The 24,120-nt window shown below is 40.3% G+C and overlaps 2 protein-coding genes across 5 annotated transcripts in view; one reads left to right on the forward strand and one right to left on the reverse strand.

Moving 5' to 3' along the window:
- The window catches only part of LOC136679590 (CD81 antigen-like), a 29,106-nt gene extending 17,496 nt beyond the window's left edge, over window positions 1–11,610 (reverse strand). The window contains exons 1-2 of the mRNA XM_066658213.1: window positions 11,342–11,610; window positions 2,803–2,917 (exon numbers count right to left, since the gene is read on the reverse strand). Coding sequence (XP_066514310.1) covers window positions 2,803–2,917; window positions 11,342–11,407 — 181 coding nt within the window. The 5' untranslated portion in view covers window positions 11,408–11,610. The remainder of the gene's footprint in view (window positions 1–2,802; window positions 2,918–11,341) is intronic.
- Window positions 11,611–17,669: 6,059 nt separating this feature from the next.
- Window positions 17,670–24,120, forward strand: part of LOC136678652 (potassium voltage-gated channel subfamily C member 1-like) — a 39,424-nt gene continuing 32,973 nt past the window's right edge. For 3 of the 4 annotated variants that reach the window (XM_066656733.1, XM_066656730.1, XM_066656732.1), the window contains exons 1-2: window positions 17,670–18,218; window positions 18,783–19,455. In XM_066656733.1, coding sequence (XP_066512830.1) covers window positions 18,886–19,455 — 570 coding nt within the window. In that variant the 5' untranslated portion in view covers window positions 17,670–18,218; window positions 18,783–18,885. The remainder of the gene's footprint in view (window positions 18,219–18,782; window positions 19,456–24,120) is intronic. The other variant, XM_066656731.1, reaches the window with a different exon arrangement.

Below are 24,120 nucleotides of genomic sequence, written 5' to 3' on the forward strand. Positions count from 1 at the left end.
TGGTTTGATCACTTTTTCATACATTCTGACTGAATTGACTAGTGAATGGTGCATATTACCCTCATTTATATACATGTTTCATAATGTCACATTAAAAAAAAAAGTGGCTGTATTACCCATACCAAACAAAATGCACACTGTACAATTCATTCCCATTCATTGGGCATGACACAGGAAAACACCCTAGACAGGATGCCAGTCCATCAGAGGGATGTTAATACATGTATTGCCTTCTATTATGTTGCTCTGTATTTGTTTTAGACAGCAAGGAAACACAGACTCACTGCAGCACATTTAGCAACATCCCTGACAGGCCCTGAACTTTTAAAATATATCAAGGCTGACTCAATGGGAATTTAACATTTTCCAAAGACTTGGAAATGTCCTTGCTCAACTCACCCTTTCAGCAAAACAGACATGGCTAAAAAAATCCCTCCTCCAAACTTACACAATGTAGATGATTCAGGACACTGTAACTAGAATAGCTTCAGCTTTGAAGCAGTCCTTTTCAATCAAGAGTAAAAAGGAGAAATGGAAAAATAGAAGAAAATATAGACCCCGTGTGATTAACGCTTTCAATCACTTCCTCTGCTCCTGCCACTAGCACTAGCTCCTTTAGCCAAAAGGCAAAAATTTACTAGAGGCGGTTTCACGTTTAGATGAGCGTGAGGCTCTTTTCCGCAGGGCAGGAAATGTAATCATCCTGGAATACTCCAGACAAGACTCAGTAAGAAAGGAGGAGTGAGTAGGGGGTGGGTGTTGTGGGACACAACAGAATAGAATTTCCCCACATCTGAGGTGTGGCTTAAAACACACTGATGTAAATGGAATGTTGTAACATGACAGAAAATGTTCACACACTTTCCGTGCAGATAATTTCAGTGCATGTGTAAGTCCTAGCCACTCTTTTTAGCACTGCTTAAGTGTAAATATAAACTCTACTGAGTGAATCACTCACTGAGGTCTGTACTGGAAACTGATCCATTGATGCAGATTTGGCATAGTTTTTATTTAAATAAAACACTAGATGTTGTGGTCATGGGATAGCATTGTCTTCAAATTTCACAGTGAATATATTTGAAAAGGTGTGTGCTAATTCAGACACTTAGAAGTCAGGATGCCTATCAGACACTTCTGTTTCTCTCAAGTAGATATCATCTATGTTTCACAGACCGTTGAAGATTGACTAACTGCTTTTTTGCTTTTTGCTTTTTAACTGTCAACTCTGTCCCCCCCATTATACATTATATCACACTGAGCATACTGTGTATATATTATGATTTAAAGGGCATAATTCAGCCTGTTTATTTGGGGTTAGTGCAGGTTTAATTAAAACTTCACTGCACTCATGTTTTATATAAACAGGAAATATAAATATCTTCTGTCTGTCTAACTACTATATAAATATCTATTGTGATGGCATACTTTTGTGCCTCAGTGAATTTGAAAAAATCCTCTAATGGTAACATACTTAACTGTACTTATCCTCTGACAAAGCATAGTTCAAAAGGTCATGTCAGAATAGAAGTGGATTGCAAACTTTGGCAATCAACTGTTTTCTCTCCTCTTATGGGAATTAGGCAGATATGGCTTTGTTGTCTCCATGCTGTTTTGGCCAGTTGTTTCTTCCTGCTTTTAAGCAGATCTACAGTGCTCCTGAATAAACAAATACTTCCAACCAGGAACAAGAATGGTACCAGACCACTTGTCCTCTAATATTTAACATAGCCATTTCAGACCAAATCCTAAAGGAACATAAAGGAACACAATCAAGGAACATCTATAAGCATTGTGACAGTGCATATTCAGACATGTTCATGAGATGCCTAGCCGGAAAATAAAGCAATACTTTTCATTCTCAGGATGTGAATTTGGTCACTTGCACTTGATCTAAGGAACAGGATATGTCACATTAAGCAATAGTACATTAGCTTGCCAAAATTTCCTTGGCAGAGAGTGGACAAAGTCTTACTATAACTGGACATTTTATATATATATATATATATATATATAAAGTCACTTCCAAATAATCTTCTTTGCGGTGCTTCAACAAAGTACATGTTTGGCACTGCTTTGAATGGTGTTTGCAAACGAATGTTCACATAATGTCAGATGAGGGCTTAACAAGATTCAAATATGGACAGCAGTTTAATGGAGGTCTGACCAGTTTAACCTGGCTTGGAAAGGTGGAGCTAACACAAAATCAAAGAAAAAAACTGGGGGTCAAGTCAAAGTTTGAATATAACTGCAATGAGAGTTCACTGAATATTAATAAACGATGTGACTATAAATTGTTGATATTATGTCGATGTCCAGGGCCAGTATCAATAACAAATTTAGCTGATGGAAAAAACAAGGATAGTTTAGTCAGACTCCAGCAGTGAATGAATGTCATGAAAATTGGTGTTTATTATTATTATTTTTTTATTATTATTATTTTTAACAGGTTGTTTTCCTCAATGTCCACATTTGGTTCCATCAGGCTATTTGTACTGACCATATTCCTTTGCTTCTGGGAGATTTTAACAGCCATATACTTAAATATTCTTTGTTCTGAATGCTTGCCTGATTCAGGCAGTATGGACTGAAATTCTCCTTCTATTTTCAAGGTTTTTATTTTTGGGGTGAACAGTTAAATTTTGTTTACATGTACAGATTCTGAGGACTGTGGAGTGAACAATCAGCTTAAAATGTTTGTGTTAACTTGTATATACATTAATGTGGTCTATGAATTTCTTTTAAATCAAATGTAGATAAAATGTTTCCTATGTTATCTGGTGAGAATAATATTCAAATGCTTACTGATGTAGAAGGTACTGGGTGCCTCTGTGCCATCATACTTCAGGTCCAAGAGACTGCTGGTTTTCTGGTCATGACGGAGCCAAAGAGACACACCCAGGATTACACATCCAGCCAGCTGAGAAGACAGAAGCAGAAAGACAGATTAAGAGTCATTTCTTCTGTGGAGGTGGTCAGAGTTCAAGGTTTATCTGTGTTTGCATACTAAAACGGAAACAGTAGCCTTTAAAAAGTCCTTACATAAACTTTACTACGCAAATCTGACTTATTTTTTCCGTTACTTAAGAGGAAGTGGTGTCCAAGTGTCTGTGTGTCAGCAAATGCAATCGACCCACTGATCCTCCTGTTCTTATCTGCAGCTCCTTCTGGATCTTGCTTACACACTTCAACAAAGGCTTGGGGGGCCCTTCAAACAGAATGAACAAAAATATCCATACTGGGGAAATGACAGGCACATATTCAGCAGGCCATTTTCAGGGCTAGAGTGTGCATTTCCTGGATAATTCCACTCACTAAAACTGCATAGGTCAAGCATGGGAATAAAAGTGACACCTAAGCAATTATGACCCTCAAAATAATCCTTTCACTAGCCACTTTTATATACAGCCCCATAATCAGTAAATAATCTGACTTATAGCTCAATCAGAATAGAATACGTCCATGAATGCACATCAGTCGGAGTAGAGCAGCCAGATTGAGGCCATTCCAATAATAATTTCTTTCTGATTGAATAATTCTTTTAGATATTCCAGTAAATAAAACTATAATAGCCATGTATATAGCATGTGTCTTATTATACTCCCCTATCTGAACGGTTATGTAAATTCTGCACAAGACAAGAGCAGCCTGCATTATTACTGGATTGGGGGCTCTAATGGTGTGTTCTGCATAGGTGGCAAGTTTTCATTAACACACATAAAATCGTTAATATCTGCTGTGTCAAATGGTAATATTGTTTCCATTTAATATCTGTAAATTCCTTCATTACGACTCTCTCCCTCCAATCTTTCCAGTGCCGCCATTTTGAGAAATGTTACTGAGGCTAAATAAAGCAATGTAACATAATTCCAAAGGAGGGAATATTTATTTAAGCAAAGCAGAACACCAATTTTCAGAGTCTGACAACAGTCACTCTCAGTAGTCTCTTAAAGGGCTCAGATGTCCTGTCACTGTATGAATTAGGTCCGAATAATGGGAGTAGCCCCTGCAAAGGTGCAGTTTAATCTCTCCATCTTGGAATGTTGTAGGGAATGACATCTTCCTCTCACCCCTTCATTATTATCACAATATAACACACATTCGGCTTAATACACCATTTTAAAGCAATCAAACAACAAAAACAGCAACTGAAAACTTTGGCAATTCATTGCCGCTCCTCTCTCTCTCTGATTGGTCTTTTGCACAGGTTTGTTGTCACAGTAATACATACACCAAGTGGTACTCTGAGAATTTATGTCATTTTGGTCCGGAGTACTTGTAAAAAAAAAAAAAAAGAAATCTTAAAATGTTTAATCAGAAATGTCCAAAATGTGTTTTCAACTGTACTTAATACAGTGAAATAGTGAAGAGGGGGAATATAAATAAATAAATATAATATGGTGACGTCTAGTCTAATTCTGCTCAGAGAACCACACAAACACAAAATGGCAATTCAAAATGGCAGGACGTTCCCGGCTGACTCCACAGACAAAGACAAAATGTTAAGATGGGGTTCGGAGGTCAGAGGTTCTTGGACTGACAATTCAAAATTTTTACTACAATGAGTGGTATTGTATGGGCAGGGGCTGGTCTAAGAAGCGAAGGGGCCTCTGTTTACAGATAAATCACTGTCCAATCAGACGTGGCTAAGTGCTGCTGGAGCAGCTGGACCTCGTCAGGAGTGGACAGATGCTGTGGAGGAATGTAGGACACAAATAAGGAGAATCAGAGACAGCCGCAAGCCCAGCAGGAGTGAGAGAGATGGAACATTCAAACATAAACCACTCTTAGAAGAGTTCTGGGAATACGGAGTGGAGCAGAGGTTTACAGCAGGAATTCTGTGCTGATCTGAACACTCACTGGCTGAGGAAACAAAGAGCTACAAGAAAGTGAAAAATTAAAATATCATTACCAATACGACTATGTAGAAGAACTTAAATCTGATAAAAAATAATATCTAATGATGAAATGCTCTATGGTTCAAATAAACAGAATCCAACATTTGTCCAATCGCAACTGTCAAATAAGAAGCTTCTAAATTTCCATTTGGAATATGTCTCAAACTGAGAATCAAGCCACAAACTGATGTGTGGGAAAGCAAGGTATTTCCTTCTTTTCCATTTCAATACACTTTGCACTAAATATAACAAATGCTATGGTCGAGAAAAACAAGTACATCTCAACCAGGGAAATAACAGGAGGTCTGCATGTAAACAATTTTAACGAAAAATAAACTATTCTTAAACAATGTCAGTACTTATACAGTAGGGTTTCCAACATGTGGTGTTTTTATTAGGAACAGAGCTTTAGATTAATGTATAATAACTAAAAATCTATACATAGATATAGATAGAGAAATAGATACATATAGAATAAATCCCAAGGCAGTGATCAGATCTGCCTGAACAAATAGCTATTCATTGACATTGACAGCTAACATTAAAAATCATCATAATTTATTATTTAATGGCACTTAACATCTCAATTTCTTGTTCCCAAATTCCCCAAGTCATCCCATGTGGGATTACAAAATTACTATTAATATGACAAATATGGTTAAAGCTTTGAACCAAAGCACATGGCAGCCTTTGGTTCATGTTTATAACATTTTCACAACTAGACACTAGACACTTTGTGGTCATTTCAAAGCCCTTTGTAATAATTGTCCTTTTTTAATTATCTTTTATATGGTGTGAATCGTCTGAAATTATTTAATAAAATCTTGTAACATTGAAGAACAAGTTAACATTCTTGTGATCACTGTCATAAGAGTTTATGACCCCAACAATGTAGGGAATGCTGTGTGCACTTTCATTTGCATGATGTCAAGAACAGCTGCAGAAAAAGACCAAATTCTGAATCAAGGGAGAGGAGAAAGAGGGGAAAAAATATCAACAAAAAAGGGTTCAGAGTCATGAAAGTGGTTGGGGAGTTTCTCAGGGAGAAAAACAAAACCCTAAAGAATCAAAGAGAGAGAGAGAAAACCCAATTCATGGCTGTAATCTGAACTTCTGCCATGCTAGATCATGGCCCCTAGAGACGTATAAAGTTCAACCACTCCTCTAAGGGTCTGGGGGTGTCTGAGTGCCTGTGGGACTGATATAGAGACTCTCTTGCCCAACTCCTCCTCTCTCTCTTTAGACCGCACAGGCCCATTCCACAGCTCAGGCAGGCTGTAGCTTAGTGACCGGGTAAACACAAGTGCTGCCAAAGGGTGAGGCTGGAATCACAAAGCATCACCCAGCAGCTTTCGCATAATGCATCCTCACCAACTCACTCATTATTGCCACTAAGAGTCTGACTCATTTGCAAAGTTAAATCATAGGTGTTTCCCAAAATTTGACACATTAGGTGGGTTTTCCATAGTTGCATTTTAAGTGTTCTAGAAGCCTCAGTCTCAAACTGTGGAAAAAAATAGTAGTGTTACATGCTATACAATTTCCATACTAAAGTCTGAAAGAATATAGGACAATGTGGAGCAGATGCACATGACCCTAAGGTCACCAGGACCAATGCAAAGCAAGCCCTAATGGGTTATAAAGTCCCCTCACATTGGACAGTGAAGCAGTGGAACTGCATTCTTGAGTGTTTGAGCTCCAAAAAGTATATTTGAGAGTTTAAGTGGTCTCCCAAGAAGAGTAGACATGGACAAAATACTGATGAATCTTTCATTTCAAATGTTGAATGGGTTTGTGCCCACAAATGATTGGTCATACAGTGTATGTTTAAAAAAAAAAGAGGAACTCTAGCTATATTAAGAGTTCCCAAGAGCTGTTGCAGCTTAGTCAGGCAGCCAATGCTGAAACACTCCGTCATTCCCCTCCAGCTGTCTCTTGTTCTGATTATTGGATTTAGCATCTCAAATGTCTACTGTACATTATCTCTGGCCAAAACACCCCACCACATCCTCCTCACAAACACGTTCATGAAAAATAATACAGCTCATAACTGAAGGACTATAACTGTAAACAGGACATTGAATGTCTAAATAAAGAAATAAGCAGAGGTTGGTAGAGTACAGTAAACTAATACTTAGGAAGACAAAGTTTTACTTGGGTAATGTAATGACTCAAATAGAATTAAGAATAGCTGAGTCTACTTGTTGTTAGCACAAACTTAGCAGGTCAAAAACCTACTTCCTACATATACTGTAAAGAACTGCAGTGAAGCTACTAAACATATCCAGCATCAAGAATCTCAAGCTTTTATGACTCTTTTTGTTGCACTTTCAGTCTAAAACGGTATGATAACCCTGGACGTTCAAAAATAAACTGGTTCTGTAAACATCTATGTATCAAATGTTGTCTTTCAGCTGCCTTACTCAAAGCAGTGTTTCTATATTTTTTCCTCGGATTGCCTTTGTTTATATTTTGTCTAGAAGTCTGAGAATGAGCCTCATATGCAGTATTCCAAATACTTTGAAGTTTGTCTTCCTGGGTAGGGTAAATACCCAGAACCCACCCTCCGCCTACACAAAACATAAAATAAAATACATTTAAAATATTCATAGCCTTGAAAATGGTGCAATAAACCAGTAGGTCTCCATAATCAAAGCAGTCCTGGAAGGTGCTTTTACAGAAAACTATAAATCTATCTAATACCCAATACAATGGCATAGAATCAATGAATCGTCAAGTGGTATTATCCAGACTATGTCTTATTAGTGGTAAACAGCAAGGTGCTTGTAAATTATTTAAAGTATCTTCTGAAAAAAAAGAAAGTAATATGAATCTCAATATAAAAAATAATTGAGCTCAATCTCTAATTACCCTAAGTGGTCGGAAAAGGACAGGATGTACACAATGGACTGCTTTGGTGTGGTGCCCTTGGTTGATTTGCTTCCTACAAATTCCCCTTGAGTGATAAAGAAAGTCTTAAGTACGAACTCATTGTTTTAATAATTTACATAGATGATGGATAGATGATGGTACTTTCCTAGCTTGCAACCTGCTAAAGCTAAATGTCAAAACCAAGAACTCTTTGGCTTAGAGTTTGGAAATTAATGATGGTTATTTTGCCACTATTTTAATGGCTTATCAGGCATATCATTACTGTCATGTCAAAATCTCCTAATTTACCCCTTATTTTGTGTGAACAGGTCATAAACAATTGACAAAAATATATGTTCCAAATGAATATGGAACAAAACTTTTCATGCATATTACACTACTCCCATACACTTTAAAATGTATGCAGCTTAGTTAAGAATAAGGTATAATAACTCTTTATAGTAAAACATTGAGTAGATTCACTTTCCTTCACTGATTAGACAAAATTTCACACTAATGTGAAAAACAACTCTTCTCTAAACCTACTCTATCATCAGCATATGCTAATACTCAGTGTTAAAAAGACTGTCGTATTTGCTTCCCTTCGTGGGTGGAAGTTGATAGGGCTGCTGGCCTGTGTAGACCAGTGCTGGATGCATTCAGAGAAGAGGTTGTTGCCAGGGGGCACCATTATAATTAATGTCTACAAGAGTGAGAAACAGGAATATTTGGCATAATGTCTGGCTACTAGTGAGAGTGTCAATCAAGGTTTAAGGGAGAAAAAAAAAAGGAAGAGTGAGAGAAGTAAAAATAAAAAAATAAAAAAGTCCAACATACTGACATTTGCATATTTCTGTTTACCTAGGACACATTTTGTTTCCCACAATGCTAAGAATAGTACAAATAATAAGCAAAGGCACCCTTTAAATGCTTGTTAATTTTGAAAGTCCTCTTATCTGGCCATGGTAAGGTATGTAGGAAGGTCATAAAAAATAATGAAGCCTAGTTGAAAAAATATAAGCATTTTGATGCATTTTACTTACACACAATACAAAGCAAGACATCCTTACATGCAGGTCACAGTGCATCCTGTCATACAGAATGAAAATCGGTACCAATAACTTATTACTACAATTGGCACAGTAAAATGTTCCCTTGGAAGCTGTTAATCAAACCCTATGGTACCATGTGGACAACCACTGATTACTTTTATAATTTTGACTAATAAACTTAGCATTTGAGATGTCACATTAGAGACAGGCAATATGACAATGCACTGATATCAATATAAGACTTGTTTAATGTTTAATGGGAGGGTTTTATTACCATGGTATTTTATGTTAATGATACACATTTCTATATAATATATACATATCCAGTAGATTTTAAAATATCATTATTGATATTTGAGTTTATATCACCCATATCTACTCTCCTTTGATTCTAAAATAACCTAGTTTTTAATTCTGAGAAGCTGTGCCTATAGGCCCTGCAAGGTGGTCTTATAAATCAAAGCTCCTGGACTACTCCTGTTGCGTGTTACAGACTTGGTGGTTATTTCTAACCTGTGACTAAGTGATACGGGGTTGTAGAATTCCTGGCACGTCAACACTGGGGCCCAAAGCACTGTGACCATGATTCCAGTCAGACATATCTTTGCTTGCCTACTCAGATGTACTTGCACAATTTCAGGCTCACTCACCACAGCAAGTCCATCCTTGTCCTCAATATAGTACAGATTTTCAGAGTAGGTCGTCACACCTTTTTTGTGCTGTACTGATATTTCTTTAATAAAGTCTGACTGGGGGCCTTTTAAATAAATAATTAAGGATGTGGTTAGTCTCTGAACGAGCTGCTTTATCCCCTGGCCAGTGTCCACATTATCTGTGGCTACCTGTTGGGCATATGAAGTGACCAGTACATGAGCTGAGGGGGATTTGATCTATATTTGAGTGTCCCTCAGGACAAAATCATGTATACATGAAAACACGAGATGGATGCAATTACACACTGTAATGTGAAATGAGGTTTACTGCATGTACGAAGACTGCTTTCCACAACCGAATTGCTCCAAATGTCTTCTCATTCCAGACATGCTTTCAAGAATACATATACTTAAACGGAGAATTTTCAAGACCAAGAAGTTGAGAAACATGCAAAGCTTAAATGTTGAGTGGAAAAAACGCCTCACTTTGTGGTTTTTTTTTATATGCAGTCAGTTTCCACACGCCTACTGGTGACTCATGCATTCTGTAGATGGAATAATTCTGCAGAGGCATCAATCAAATTAATGTTTTAAAGCAGGGACTGAAACTGATCATAAGCAGTAACAAATGCACTGGTCTAAGTTTGTACAAAAACCAATCTAGGCCTAAAGGACATATAGGCTTAGGGTATAAGGTCAGACTTTCATTTCAAACATATAAGCCAAATCCCCTGCCCGGGAAACCTCAAAACTTACTCACCAGTGACCACACTGCTTATATTGCTGTATTCAGATGCAGATGTGGTTACTCAAACTGTGGTAGGTTTAAATGTTCCCCAACTCTTTCACTCGTGTAAGGAATAGAAGGGATCTTGGGAACGTGAGGGGGGGGGGCGAGGGGAGGGAGCGAGGGGAGGGGGAGGGGGTAGGCGGGCGGGACATGAGGGACATTTTATCAACTTAGGCCAGATTTAGTGCTTCATTCTGTTGGAACTCAATCATACGAACTGACTGATGGTGAATACAAAGTAAGCCAAAGTGATACGCTGAAATTTTAACATGGCTGCTTAAATGACATATGGTCTTGAAGTTTAGCAAATAAATCTGCCAATATTACAAAAATAAAATAAAATATAAAACGTCCCATCATTTATATCAATACATAAGCCACGTTTGATCATTTTCCTGTAGGTTAAATTCAGGACACGTGTAATAGTTTTACTTTATAAATGTTTTTTAAGAATACACAGCAATTCTCACTACAGCAGGGGCGTCCAAACCTTCGACTGTAGCCTTTAACTCTCAATTTGTGAAGCAACAGGTCACTGCAGCCTTTCTATTCAAGGTTTAATTCTGTGTATTATTCAAATTATTCATTTATTTGTTCACGACACATTATAAATTATTCACAACCACAATAATTTAACTGAACAATAATTAAATTGATAATACTTCTAATATAAACTGGTAATTTAAAGTATTTCATCTACATTTCAGTGTCCTGACGCTGTTTTTGTCGGGTACAACCGTTAGAAGCTTTAGCATCCACGGAAGGTGTTACACCTTAACTGTCCGAGTCCGTTATTTTTACCTCAGGACCTGAACTACTCAGACATTTACGACTCGATTGTTTCAACCCCAGACTGACCTCTTTTCTAAAAAACCCAAATGTAGACCTAGGATACAAACTCATCAAGGCTCGTACAATCCAACAATTTACAATAACGTTAAACACTCCATAAATCTCCACTACCTCGCTCACAAGGCATACATCCTCGGATAAACAAGACCAATGGCGGTCTAACTGCAGCTTCAATGGCCGAGCCAAACGAGGCACGCGGGCACAGGACGAAAATGAATGGCCACTCACCCAGAAAATGAAATTGAAGAAGAAAAGCATGTATTTGATACATTTCGTGCAGCCCTCCACACCCATGATGCTGTTGGTATTTTTTCTTTAGCTCTGCGGCTCCGTTAATCGCGAGAATGAGATGGTTCACCGTGGAGACTCCTGCGGAAATAAACGGGGATGTTTGCCTCTGATGGGCTTTTGTGTGAACGACGACGTCAAACGGGCAACACCCAATTTCTCCCCGCCCCAACAGCGCACCACTATATACTACCCCACACCAAAACCGCACTGTACACAAACTGTCTGGAAACACACTGTAAAAATCATCGTCGATTGCACAACACCGGCACTACACTGAACAAATACTGCATACTGTCTAACACACTGTAAAATCTCTTTATATTATACACCTTCAGTACCGCACTGTACAACACTCTGTATACCGTCCATCAGTACCACACTGTACAAAAACACTGTCTACTGTCCAACACCAGCAGTGCACTAACATTACTGCCAACACCAGCAGTGCTAAACAAACACACTTTCTAAAGCCCAGCACCACCACATTATGCAAAAGCAATCCCTACAACGCAACACTAGCAACGCACTGCACATGTCACTGTCTACACCAGTTCTACATTAAACCGATTTGCTATAAATCCCAAGACCAGCACCACAATGAACATAAAGCCTGTCTGCCACACAACACCAGCAATGCATTGTGTAAAAACCGTCTATTTGGCCAACAGTTATACCACACTCTATGACACAACCCGATGCTCAACACCAGCACCCCACTACAAATTCATTGTCTACTCTCCAAAACCGGCACCACAATGAAGAAAAGCACTGCCTACTGCCCAGCAGTGTACCAAAACATGGCCTACTGCTAAACATCAATCTGAGTTGTCTGGTACCAAAGGTTTGGGTAGTCTATTCTGTGTAGAGAAAGAATGCCTGCACATAGTGGAATCTTGTCCAGGGATGATTTATTGGTTATGGTATATTGTGGTTGTCTCTATGGAGACAGAACAGCTTCTTAATAAATTGAGTAATGGAAAATAGCTGCAAATTAGGGAGTGATTACTACTCTTCTTTTTGTTTTCTACTTTGCTACTCTTTTTTTTATTTTTCTTTGTGCTACTCTTTAGACTGTAGCCTATTTCACATATAGACATGTTCACTGAGGTCAGTGGGGCACTTGGGCATTTACCACATATTTAAAATCTCCAAAATAACAAGCATATTTGTACAGTGTAATGACATTACCAAAAAAATTCCCTTTTCCTTATTTTTTTAAGAACACACATCTGTACATTACTTAAGAACAGGGGTGCTGCCAGGAATTTTGAGCCTCATCTAAAGTTTGAATACATTTTAGGGCCCATAGACTCATCATAACCCCTCCACTTACAATCCTTAAGAACCCACCCATGCTTTCCACTCCTTGGTGCATCTGCTTAAGAAGTCCTATATTTGGCCACTTTCCATTTTTATATATGGAAATATAAATATTTTTCCAATATCAGGCAAATTTTGAAATAAAAAATGTTACATTTCAGATAAAACCATGTGCAAAACTTGTTCCCACATGCCATCTTCTAAAAATGTCTCAAACCCCACTTCCAGAAAACTTTGGACATTTTGTAAAATATTAAATATACAAAATGCTTAGCTATTTCTTTTGACAGAACAAGCAAACACACACACACACACACACACACACACACACACACACAAACACACAACAATTTTTAATGTTTTCATTGAACAACTGAAAGAATGACTGAAAGAATGAATTAACAATAAAGAGTCATATGCAAAATAGGATCAAAATGTTTATAGAAAATTCAAGATGCATTTGAATTTTAAAACATTCTACATTAAGCAGGTGGATTGGCAACAGGCTTCCATCAAATGCTCACTCTCTGCAAGCAAAGATGGGGTTTGGTTCACGACGTTGTTGAAAACTATGTGAGAATTTCCAACAGGTAGGTGTCGCAGTCACACAGCTCCATGGGCCTGGAGGTTGGGGGTTCGAATTCTGCTCCGGGTGACTGTCTGTGATGAGTTGGTGTATTCTCCCAGTGTACACATAGGTTTCCTCCGGGTGCTCCGGTTTCCTCCCACAGTCCAAAAACACACGTTGGTAGGTGGATTGGTGACTCAAAAGTGTCCGTAGGTGTGAGTAAATGTGTGTTGCCCTGTGAAGGACTGGCGCCCCCTCCAGTGTTTTTCCTGTAGGTTATCATTGCCTTGCACCCAATGATTCCAGGTAGGCTCTGGACCCACTGCGACCCTGAACTGGATAAGCGTTTACAGATAATGAATGAATGAACCCTTTGATTGTACTATACTTCACCATCGTATTAATACATGTAAGCGTAAAATGTAAGTGGATGGCACGGTGGCGCAACAGGTAGTGTCGTCAATTTTTAATTCTAAATCTGTTTATATCTGCAAAATACAAACAAATAGTTCAAAACTATGTAGCTTTACACTGGATATCTATTAATCGTTCTATTGTTCTTTTGTCTGTTAGTTACATTTTCAAATTTTATTACAAATATATATATATAAGCTAATAGTTTATGTTATATATAAAAAAGAAAGAAACTGTGGGTTTAATTGATACCATATGCTTGCAGGAACCTAACAGTATGATGAATGTAAACATTCAGACATAATATAGTGCAGTGTAGTTCTTATCCATTAAGTATCGCATGGCTCCCTCTTGTGGCCATTGCCACATATTGGAAAATCTTATTTAAATTCTGGTGTTTTATAGCGCCCCCAAGTGGTGAAGCAGTATCCAGTGTAGCCATAGTGTCGGCCCTCGTGGGCTTCGATCATAGCGATTAAACTGTACTTAAAGATACAGTAAGCATTCCTTCTGGCAACGGTCATATTGAAAACATTACTTAATGAATAACATGTCTGTTAATCTTATCCACTGTGGAACTACAGTGGGCTATTACCTTTACACACACACACACACACACACACACACACACACACACACGTATTATGTCCATGTGCTTATTTTATTACGGTGCTAATTAAAATTAATTGACATTAATTGAAAAGAAAGTGTATGAGGCTAAAGATCAAACACCAAAAAATATACACTTAAATTAACGTAAACTGGTTTACGTTTTGATTGGCAGTTGAATCCTGTTCTTCGTTTGGCTTTTTGAACTCTGCGCCCTCAGCCTGTGGTAATGTTTCCGTCGGTTATCACTGGTCGTGTGTGTACGGATGTGGTTTAACCACAGGCTGCTTCACTGTAAATATTGACATACCTATTTAAATCTTAGAGGGATTTCCCTTTAGCATTTCTAAATACATCTCTACCTTTAGACAATATCTCTGTTCTGTCGGAGGGAATCAGTCTAAGAAGTTAATGTCGGCCATTAATTCAGTGTCAATAATAATATATTAACAATTATCTAAAACAAACCACAGTAAAACAATCTCGCTTTATGGTCTTTGTCGTTCAGTCACCAAGATATTGCACCAAGATGCGTATCCACAAGATGGTGCTGTCGCCCGACTATGAGTAACACCTGGAAGATCTCTAAGGATTCCTCAGACCGTCGAATCAGCAGAACCTTTAATGTTGCCTCCAGGAACTTTTTGTTTATTAAGGATTCTAGGTGGACAGTGTTTGCCTTAAAGCTTCTTGACATTTTAAAGGTTCCTAAAATATCTTAATTACAATGAAGAACCTCCAGTGAAAGGTTCATAATCAGAGCTATAAAGTCATATGTTGGAGCTGTGGCACAAGAGCCTAAGACCACCAGGGCCAGGTGTCAGACAGAGACTTGTAAATTCTCCTCTGCACTGGGCTGTAGAGCAGTGGAACTACACTCTCTGGAGAGATGGATCCAGTAGCCTACCTTTGAGAAGAGTTATAGTCACTTTTGTTATTGAGATCTTCCAAAATCAGTGCCGCATCTCATTAATGCACATGTGGCTGATACCACTAACACATCATAGAAATGTTGCAGTATTTATAGTATTCTCAAAAGAGAGACTGTTACTGTTCATACTTTTTATTTTGGGAGAAATGTTGGATAAAATAAATACTACTACTACTACTACTACTACTACTACTACTACTACTACTACTACTACTACTACTACTACTACTACTAATAATAATAATAATAATAATAATAATAATAATAATAATAATAATAATAATAATAATAATAATAATAATGGGGCAGCACGGTGGTGCAGCAGGTAGTGTCGCAGTCACACAGCTCCAGGGACCTGGAGGTTGTGGGTTCGATTCCTGCTCCGGGTGATTGTCTGTGAGGAGTTGGTGTGTTCTCCCTGTATCCGCGTGGGTTTTCTCCGGGTGCTCCGGTTTCCTCCACAGTCCAAAAACACACGTTGGTAGGTGGATTGGCGACTCAAAAGTGTCCATGAATGTGTGTGTGTGTGTCTGTGTTGCCCTGTGAAGGACTGGCGCCCCCTCCAGGGTCTATTCCCGCCTTGCGCCCAATGATTCCAGGTAGGCTCTGGACCCACAGCAACCCTGAATTGGATAAGGGTTACAGACAATGAATTAATTAATTAATGCATGAAAATAACAATAATAATAATAATAATAATGTGCAATTATTTGTCATTGTACAACATACTACCAAATATGTCTTTCAACTTTAACCAATCTGGCAGTAAACATACACACGCACACACACACACACTCATGCACTAGGGGCTGTGAACACACACCCGGGGAGGAGCTGTGGGTTCAGTGCCTTGGTCAAGAGAACTTGGAGTGGGGATTGAGCCGGCAACCTTCCAGAACTTCACCATTAAACAATGGCTACCCTTGCCTTTGTTTTTTCAAAGAATGCAGCTAACAATGGTATCAGTCTTCTGGGCTCTCAGTACACTCTTGTAATTAATATAAACACAATGAATGGAATTAACATGAAACCTTATCTTGCAGTCTCCGCTGAACGCTTTTCTTACATCACACGTACAATCAACACGTTGGGTGGTGGGGTCTCACTGGACATTGACATAGATCTGCCACTCATTACCTAAGTAATTGCTATGGGTGAGTTCAGTGGCCAGATCCGCAGGCGTTAATGAGTTTCCGACCATAAAACCTCACTGAGGCTGATGAGAACATAAACCTTCTCAATGTCAAACAGATAATCAACACCCCCCTCATTGTGCCCCCTCAACAGCCTCGTTAGCAGTTACAATAAGGACGAAAATATCAACAAGAAACAATTTACAGCGGAAAAAAATGCGTTAAAACACTACAGATATGCATCTGGAATACACAGATCAGCCAAAACATAAGGATGACCTCTTTGTTTCTACATACTCTGTCCAGTCTCTCAGCTCTGCTGAACATACAGGAGCACTTTGTAGTTCTACAATTGCAGACTGTAGTCTATCTGTTGCTCTGCATACGTTGTCACCCACTTTCACCAGATTCTACTGGGTCAGAAGACCACCATAAGCTTCTGGAGGCTTTAAACACAGTGTTCACTCACAGTCCACTATAATAAACACCTTGATTATCCACCTTGTAAATCTAAAGTCAGAGATAGTAACTGATCATAATGTTGCTCCTCCTCTAGTCCTTAATCAGTGGACACAGGATGCTGCCCACACGACACTAGGGAGGATATATTTGGTGTTATTCTCATTCCAGGAGTGACGCTGAGGGTTTTCAAAAAATCCAGCAGCTCTGCTGTGTCTGATCCAGTCATACCAGCACAACACACACTAACACACCACATCGACATTACTATACACTACTGGGAATGATTTATGAGTCAAATATAATCTTTTCTCCAGAGTTCTTGACCCAAAGTTGGGGAATAAAGCATGCAGAGCAAAACGTGGGTTACAGTCTGTAATTGTATAACTACAAAATGCACTTATGTGATAAGTGGAGCTTATTTTCTGGAGTGGCGAAGGACCATTATGTGCCTTTAAGATGAGTTGTGGTGGTGTTTGTGATTCACAACTAAAACCTCAGTACCTGAACTCATTAATGCTCTTGTGGCTGCCATAACCACAGCGTTTCCACTAATATGTAGCCACACAGAAGAGTAGAGAAGGGAGATAAACTAGAGCGCCCCGGCATTCAGAAGAAACGTTAGATGAGCAGGTGAACCATAGCGTAAAGTTTGAGCATGCGCGTACATGTCGTGACGAAGTGCGTGCTCGCGTGGAGCTGTCGATGGTACTGAAATCCTCCAAAAAATTCGAATCCATTAAGGCATTGCGCATGCGCGTGCGCATTACGCAGAGACTACCCTCACTCCGCTTCAACTGGAGAGACAGAGACAAGAGACAGAGGCAGACAGAGAGAGACAGAGGCGAGGGAAGCGGAGAGGATTGGAAAGAGAACACACCTTTTTGGAGGCTTTAATGTTTTCTGAGGGATCTTTCTGGACAAAAGAGAAGATGGAAAGGACACGATTACTCCCCTGTTTAGAATAAGGACCAGCCACGATCGCTGGAACAGAGCACGCGCTGTCGGGGTAACTGTTGCCTGCGTTTGCCAGATCCTCAAATAATCACCTGCTACATTTGGCTATAGGAAAGTGCACGTATGTGATCATCCCCCCTCACATCCCCATGATTGCCGCATGTGTCTGGGACAGGAGGTGAGACACAGACAAGGTGTGGGGAGAGGAGGAACCACCTTTATCTTTTAAGCTAAGCCTCTCCATCCCTCTATCCCTCCATCCTCTGCTCCACAGGAACAACACATCTGAGGGATTCGTGAGTGAGGAGCACCATGATTTTGGAGCGTCTGCTTTTCAGCGTCTCGCTTCGTGCGTTCGTGGGAGGCTAGAGTTATTCTGGAATCTCTTGGCATCTCCGTGTGTTTTTGGGGTCCTACTTTAAGGTATTGTAGGCAGCGTCCTAATTTCTTGATGTGGAACCTGTAGGTTTCCTTCAATTAATGAATGTAACTTAGTCATTCTGGGTTTATTTGGAAGCCGTAGGTCGTTCTGGGTCCATTCATTCAGGTACTGCAGGTGATATTCCAGTTTATTGGTCGATTGATTGGGAACCTATTGGTTTTGCAGTCTTCCAGTGGGTGATGAAGGGTGTTGTAGACAAAATCCTATTTATATGGAACCTGTTGGTTTATGGATTTAATCTCAATCATATATTGAAGCTTGATTTATAATGTATTTATAAACTGCCAGTATATATTTAAATGTAATCCATATCACAGTCAGGGACCCTTTGATTTATTTTTATTGCAGTCTTTAAATGAGGCTCTGTGACCAAAGCCCCATTTATTTAGGTTCTAGTTTGAGTTCCTCCATTTGTTTTGGAAGCCTCCCATCAATCTTCGCATTAACTGTGAGTAATCCAGGCTGTAGATATTTGTAGATCGCGCCTATAATGCGCCCTGTGTGTGTGTGTATGTGTGTGTGTGTGTGCCTGGCTGTGGTTCCAGCTCCACTCCTGGTGGACACGGCGGCGGGGTGCTCGTGCTCCAGTGTGGCGAGGTTAGCGCTGGAAACCCGCGGACGTTGGCCGAGACATGCCTGAGCGACGCGATGGTCCAAGGAGACGAGAAAGACCGCGTTGTGATTAACGTGGGCGGCATCCGGCACCAGACTTACCGCAGCACCCTGCGCACTCTGCCGGGGACGCGCCTCGCCTGGCTCGCTGAGCCCGATGCGCACAGCCACTTCGACTACGACGCCCAGATCGACGAGTTCTTCTTCGATAGGCACCCGGGCGTCTTCGCGCACATCCTCAACTACTACCGCACGGGGAAGCTGCACTGCCCCGCGGACGTGTGCGGCCCCCTCTACGAGGAGGAGCTCGCCTTCTGGGGCATCGACGAGACGGACGTGGAGCCGTGTTGCTGGATGACCTACCGGCAGCATCGCGAGGCCGAGGAGGCCCTGGACAGTTTCGGCGGGGGGCCCGCAGAGATGGGCAACGATGACAACGAAACGGACGGCCTGGGTGACCCCGGAGACGGAGACGAAGAACTGGAAATGACCAAGAGGCTAGCTCTGGGGGACGCCCCTGACGGAAAATCCGGGGGTCTGTGGCAGCGCTGGCAACGACGCGTCTGGGCTCTTTTTGAGGACCCTTATTCTTCTAAATATGCAAGGGTGAGTGACAGCAGATTTCAAACTGGGTTTAAGTTTGCTTCATTAACAGTGTAGGCCACAGTAATGCAACATATCCATAAAAGTATGCCATGTTTACACTGGGTAAACGTCTCCCCCAAAGTGTGGATGAATAATTGGTTTAGGAAGCAATTAGAAAAACAGATGGGTTACAGATATATATGTTATGACCCATAGCACTGTGTTATCTTTTCACAGTAGGGGATAGTGAGGATGGACTATGTAGTTTTCCGTTCAGATCTCAAAACTCGGAATAGTGGAGCTTGATGTTCTGTCTCTCTAAGTTGAAAGCTTATTTCGTCTCTCTGTTGACAGCGTTAGTGGTCTCCTAGGTCTTGCATGGCTGTTAGGAGTCCCCATATCTGTTTAACGCTTTGCTTCCTCATTCCTTGTGCAAAGGACTAATCTTAAATCTAATATCTGTTATGTTTTAAACTCTTGAAACCTCTAGCCATTCTTAAACCAAGCCCAGAGCATCCCTTCTGGTTGCTGCAGTGGTGTTATGAAACAGTGGTTTATCACCAAGGACCCTGTCATTATACATGCGCAACTGGTCTTCTCATGCCATGCTGTTATGTTTTAGCACATTTTAGCATGCCTGGCTGAAATGTTGTTGTAAGCTATCCATCAGCCTTCCAAAGATTACAGACACTCACCCCGGGGGGAGCGTGCAATCTGGCTGGGCGTCATGTTGCATTGATCCACAGCTTCCTTGCCTACAGAGCACTGCTGTGCAACCTGCCGTGAGCTGACTCCCCATGCTTGCGTGCTCGTACACAAATTAATCTCTCTGGGAGTTAGATTAAAGAGAATGCCTCATGACTGCATCAAGTCTTTCCTTTATTTATCTGCCCATCTTGCTCTCAGCAGTGACACACATGGAGCTGATGCATCACCAACATATCAATGGGCATCGTGTTGTCTTTTGCACTTTTAAAAGGTCTGTATGAATGGTCAGAAGGAAAACAAGGCTGTTCTGTTAGATTTTTAATGCTGATGTTAACAGTGGTGACAACTTTAAAAGTGTTCTGATGTTCCTTGCTATTTTATATAATATATATTTGAGTCATCTAAGTGCAGCCTATGGTTATTTGACATAAAAGAAGTAATTACGCTACTTACACTGTCATCTCAATGAAAGACAGAGGCATTGGCCGAAATCCATTGGCCAAGTAGTTTCCTGCTCTTCCATGCTTTAAACTTGCTTATTTATGGCTGGACAAGGGCAGTGCCAAGGATTGATCTTTACACTGTAAATCACCTGCTACGTTTGGGGCAACAACAATTAGAGATTTTTTTTATTGAGTCTTGACCTAAGCAGTCAATTGAATGGAAACAGATTAGTTTTCTAAAGCTTGTACTGTAATTATCATTAAATGAAAGACGAGGTCTAAACCAGAGAAAAAACTGTGTAACAAAGCCAGTTAGACCCAGCAGGACATGTTTGTGTTAGAAAAGCTTCAGATTTGTGCACTGTAACTTGCACCATATTAGCTTCACTTTGAAGCAGTGGCTTTAAGAAGCTGTCAAAGTCTGGGTGTTTGTTGAGTAAATGACTGCACTATAAACACTTAATGCATCTATAAAAATCAGGCGAGCACCGTGCCTGGCCTTTCATGAATTGTTAAATATATCTGACCTGACAAAGGTTTGGTGAAAACCCTTTAAAACACAGCTTATATAAGAGCAGACCGTAGACTGTTCCTTTAGACAAGCTAATAGAAGCACTGCTGTATTTAGAAGAATGGGAAACTGACAAGAATCTGGTCATGCAGTGATGCATGGTGTTAATAGCTGGTGACAGGATGTTAGCTCATGAATCAGAAGCAGATTGCATGATAAGAGAAAGTGTTTCACAGAAAACGCATCAAAATCTGATTAAAGGTGATCGATGGAGTTGAATAAAGTCACTTGGTAACGAGTATTAACGTGCTGCAATTTGCAAGATGGAGATAAGGCCTGGTTACATTTCCTAGAAGAACACATCTTTCCAGTGCTGTTGCTTGGTAAACAACTTCTGTAAGACGTACTGCACAAGTATTGAGGCATTGTCCTTTAATGCCATCTTTATGAGCAATGAACCTCCGCCCTTTACTGTGGTGGCTAATCCAAATATAGAAACTGCATGCTTGCTGAATTTTTGTTGCCTTTTGAAGTTGTGTAGAAGTCAAGAATAGCCTACTATGATTTCTGTATTGTGAAGTACTCACTGGTGTGGTTTGCTCGATCAGGACGCAGTCCTTGAATCAGATCTGCGCAGCTCAGCTTCAAAGAGTTCTCATTATCCGTGAATCAGACATGAGACGAAGGGCCGGCGTGATGCTTTGAATTAATGAAAGACGTGAGTCATATGACTGAATGGATTACTACCTAAACAACAAACTTGGTATCCATGTCTACATAGCCCCGTGCACAGCAACCTGAGGGGTCTCTGAGGCTCGGGGAGAAGGGCGAGAGATGCTGGAGCAGGCTCATCTAGCAGCTGTTTGTGTTGGTCTCCCACAGGCACCTGATATATTCATGTCCTTGGCAGACAAGATGCTGCTTTTCCCCCTGTATGTCTTGGGAATACGTTGCCACGGCAACCGTTTCCGAGCTCAAATGAAACTGATTAATGCTGCTCTTTCTTGCGAGGTGCTAGAAAACGTGACAAACTTCGCTTGAGCTCTCAGTGTTCGGTGACAGTGAAGTGTGAGTAATTTTCACTTCCGCTACATCTTTTTGAGAGCCATCAATTTACCAGAAAATGCAATCAGCAAAACGATGCAGCCTCCAATTGTCCTCGGAACCTTTGTTGTCTTGAGTTTGCTTGACAGGGAAATTGATACGTCTCCGTTAGAAATCTACATGATTTTGGAAATGTATAGTATATAAATGGATAAAGATCATTAATAATCACAATAAACAGTAACTCACATCTCCAAGAAACTGAGAGCCACACTGAACTCCCAAAGCTCATCTAGAATGCCAAAGGTTACTAAAGACTAGATAAGTACAAAGCTGGCCCACAGATACCCTCGAAATAAAGGGCCCTGACTGGGTCTTGGCTTGGTCATTAACTTCTAGGATAAACCTTCATTTGGCAAAAAAGCCCTTGCATTATGCGTAGGTTCTTTGAGCTTTAAAAAGGATTTTGACTGATGGATTGCTTGCGTGGTTTAGCATTGCATCACAGGCCAGTTTTATCCTTAGAATACAGAGTGCCCAGCTATAAGTGTCCAGCAATTCTTGGAAAGTTTTCAGCACACCAGAAGACTTCTGTTACTTTCTTATTAATTCCTGTCAATATGGATCTTGTTTTTATCCGGTCTCACTATCTGATTTAGTCACGTGTCTCCTTGCTCCCGTGTGGGCCTCTGGACTATTAAATGCACTAGTGAGCCCTTTCCCTGGGTCAGATTGGAAAAGCTGTTTGTTATTAACGTGCCGGTCGATACGCAAGTGCACCTGCCTGCTTGTCCATGGGTGAGTAAACTGGCATACACCCAAGACTGAGCTCCAGCCAATCCTCGGGGTAGCTACACTGTGCTTGACTTTTTCATGACTGTGAATGTTCACCTAGGGGTCAGCTTGAGCTCTGGACATTAGAAATCCCCATTAATACTTTTGATTTGGGAAGAAAACATAGAGTGGTACCTACAAATATCTGGACATAAGATATAGCTTTATGAAAGACTACATCCAGGGGAGATTTACAAATGAGTACTGCTTAGTGGTCTTAATACTTGTGAAGAGTAAGGGCCAATCCTGAACGGCACAGAAAAAGGGACTTCATCTATTTGGCATACATCAGCATCATGGGATGCTAGCATTTGTTTATTCCTGATGTTTTTCTTGTAGCTGTTGTGCAGTAGATTTCAGCCCAGGTTTAGTGTGCTCCTTTATTTTCAGTGAAAGAGAATTCACACATTATCACCTGATTCCTCACTGGACTCTTTCAGGCTCTGTCCCTGTCACCTGCTGTTCCCCTCACTCAGAAGCCCGATGCAGACAGCACAGTAACCCCCACTGTGGAGCTCACAGTTCTGCACTCAATCACTCACTCCACAGTGGACCGTTCCCAAAGCAACCTGATGGCACATCCTGTAAACAAACCAATTAACAAGTGAGGCATTCTTACTTACACAGCAGAAGCACTGTCATATAGAACACAAAACATCAGAATCTTTAAAAACGTAACACATCCCAAATCTGTATCTCAGCTTCCAGTGTCAATATTTTGATTGATTCTTCAAATTAGCTGCTTAGTTTTTGATCATAAACTCCCCACCTACTTATTCCAAAGGCATTGCGTAAATCCACCTCAAAGTATCTGAAATCAGTTAATAGAAGTGGTGTCTTTAAAGCATTGGAAATACAATGTATTATGCGATATTTAAAAAAGGGATTGTTTATAGCAAAATCGGGTAATCAGGTACATTTTTAAACTATTGTTTTTAAAGAACCTTTCAGTTCATTGTTCCTCAGAAAATCTGATTCTTAAATTAAAATCTCCCTCCACTGAAAATCAAAATTTTCATTTAAGTTGAAATGTTGCAAGGAGGGCAGCATGGTGGTGCAGCAGGTAGTGTCGCAGTCACACAACTCCAGGAGCCCAGAGGTTGTGAGTTCGATTCCCGCTCCGGATGACTGTCTGTGAGGAGTTGG

This window comes from Hoplias malabaricus, chromosome Y (assembly GCF_029633855.1).
Source record: "Hoplias malabaricus isolate fHopMal1 chromosome Y, fHopMal1.hap1, whole genome shotgun sequence".
Classification (NCBI taxonomy): Eukaryota; Metazoa; Chordata; class Actinopteri; order Characiformes; family Erythrinidae; genus Hoplias; species Hoplias malabaricus.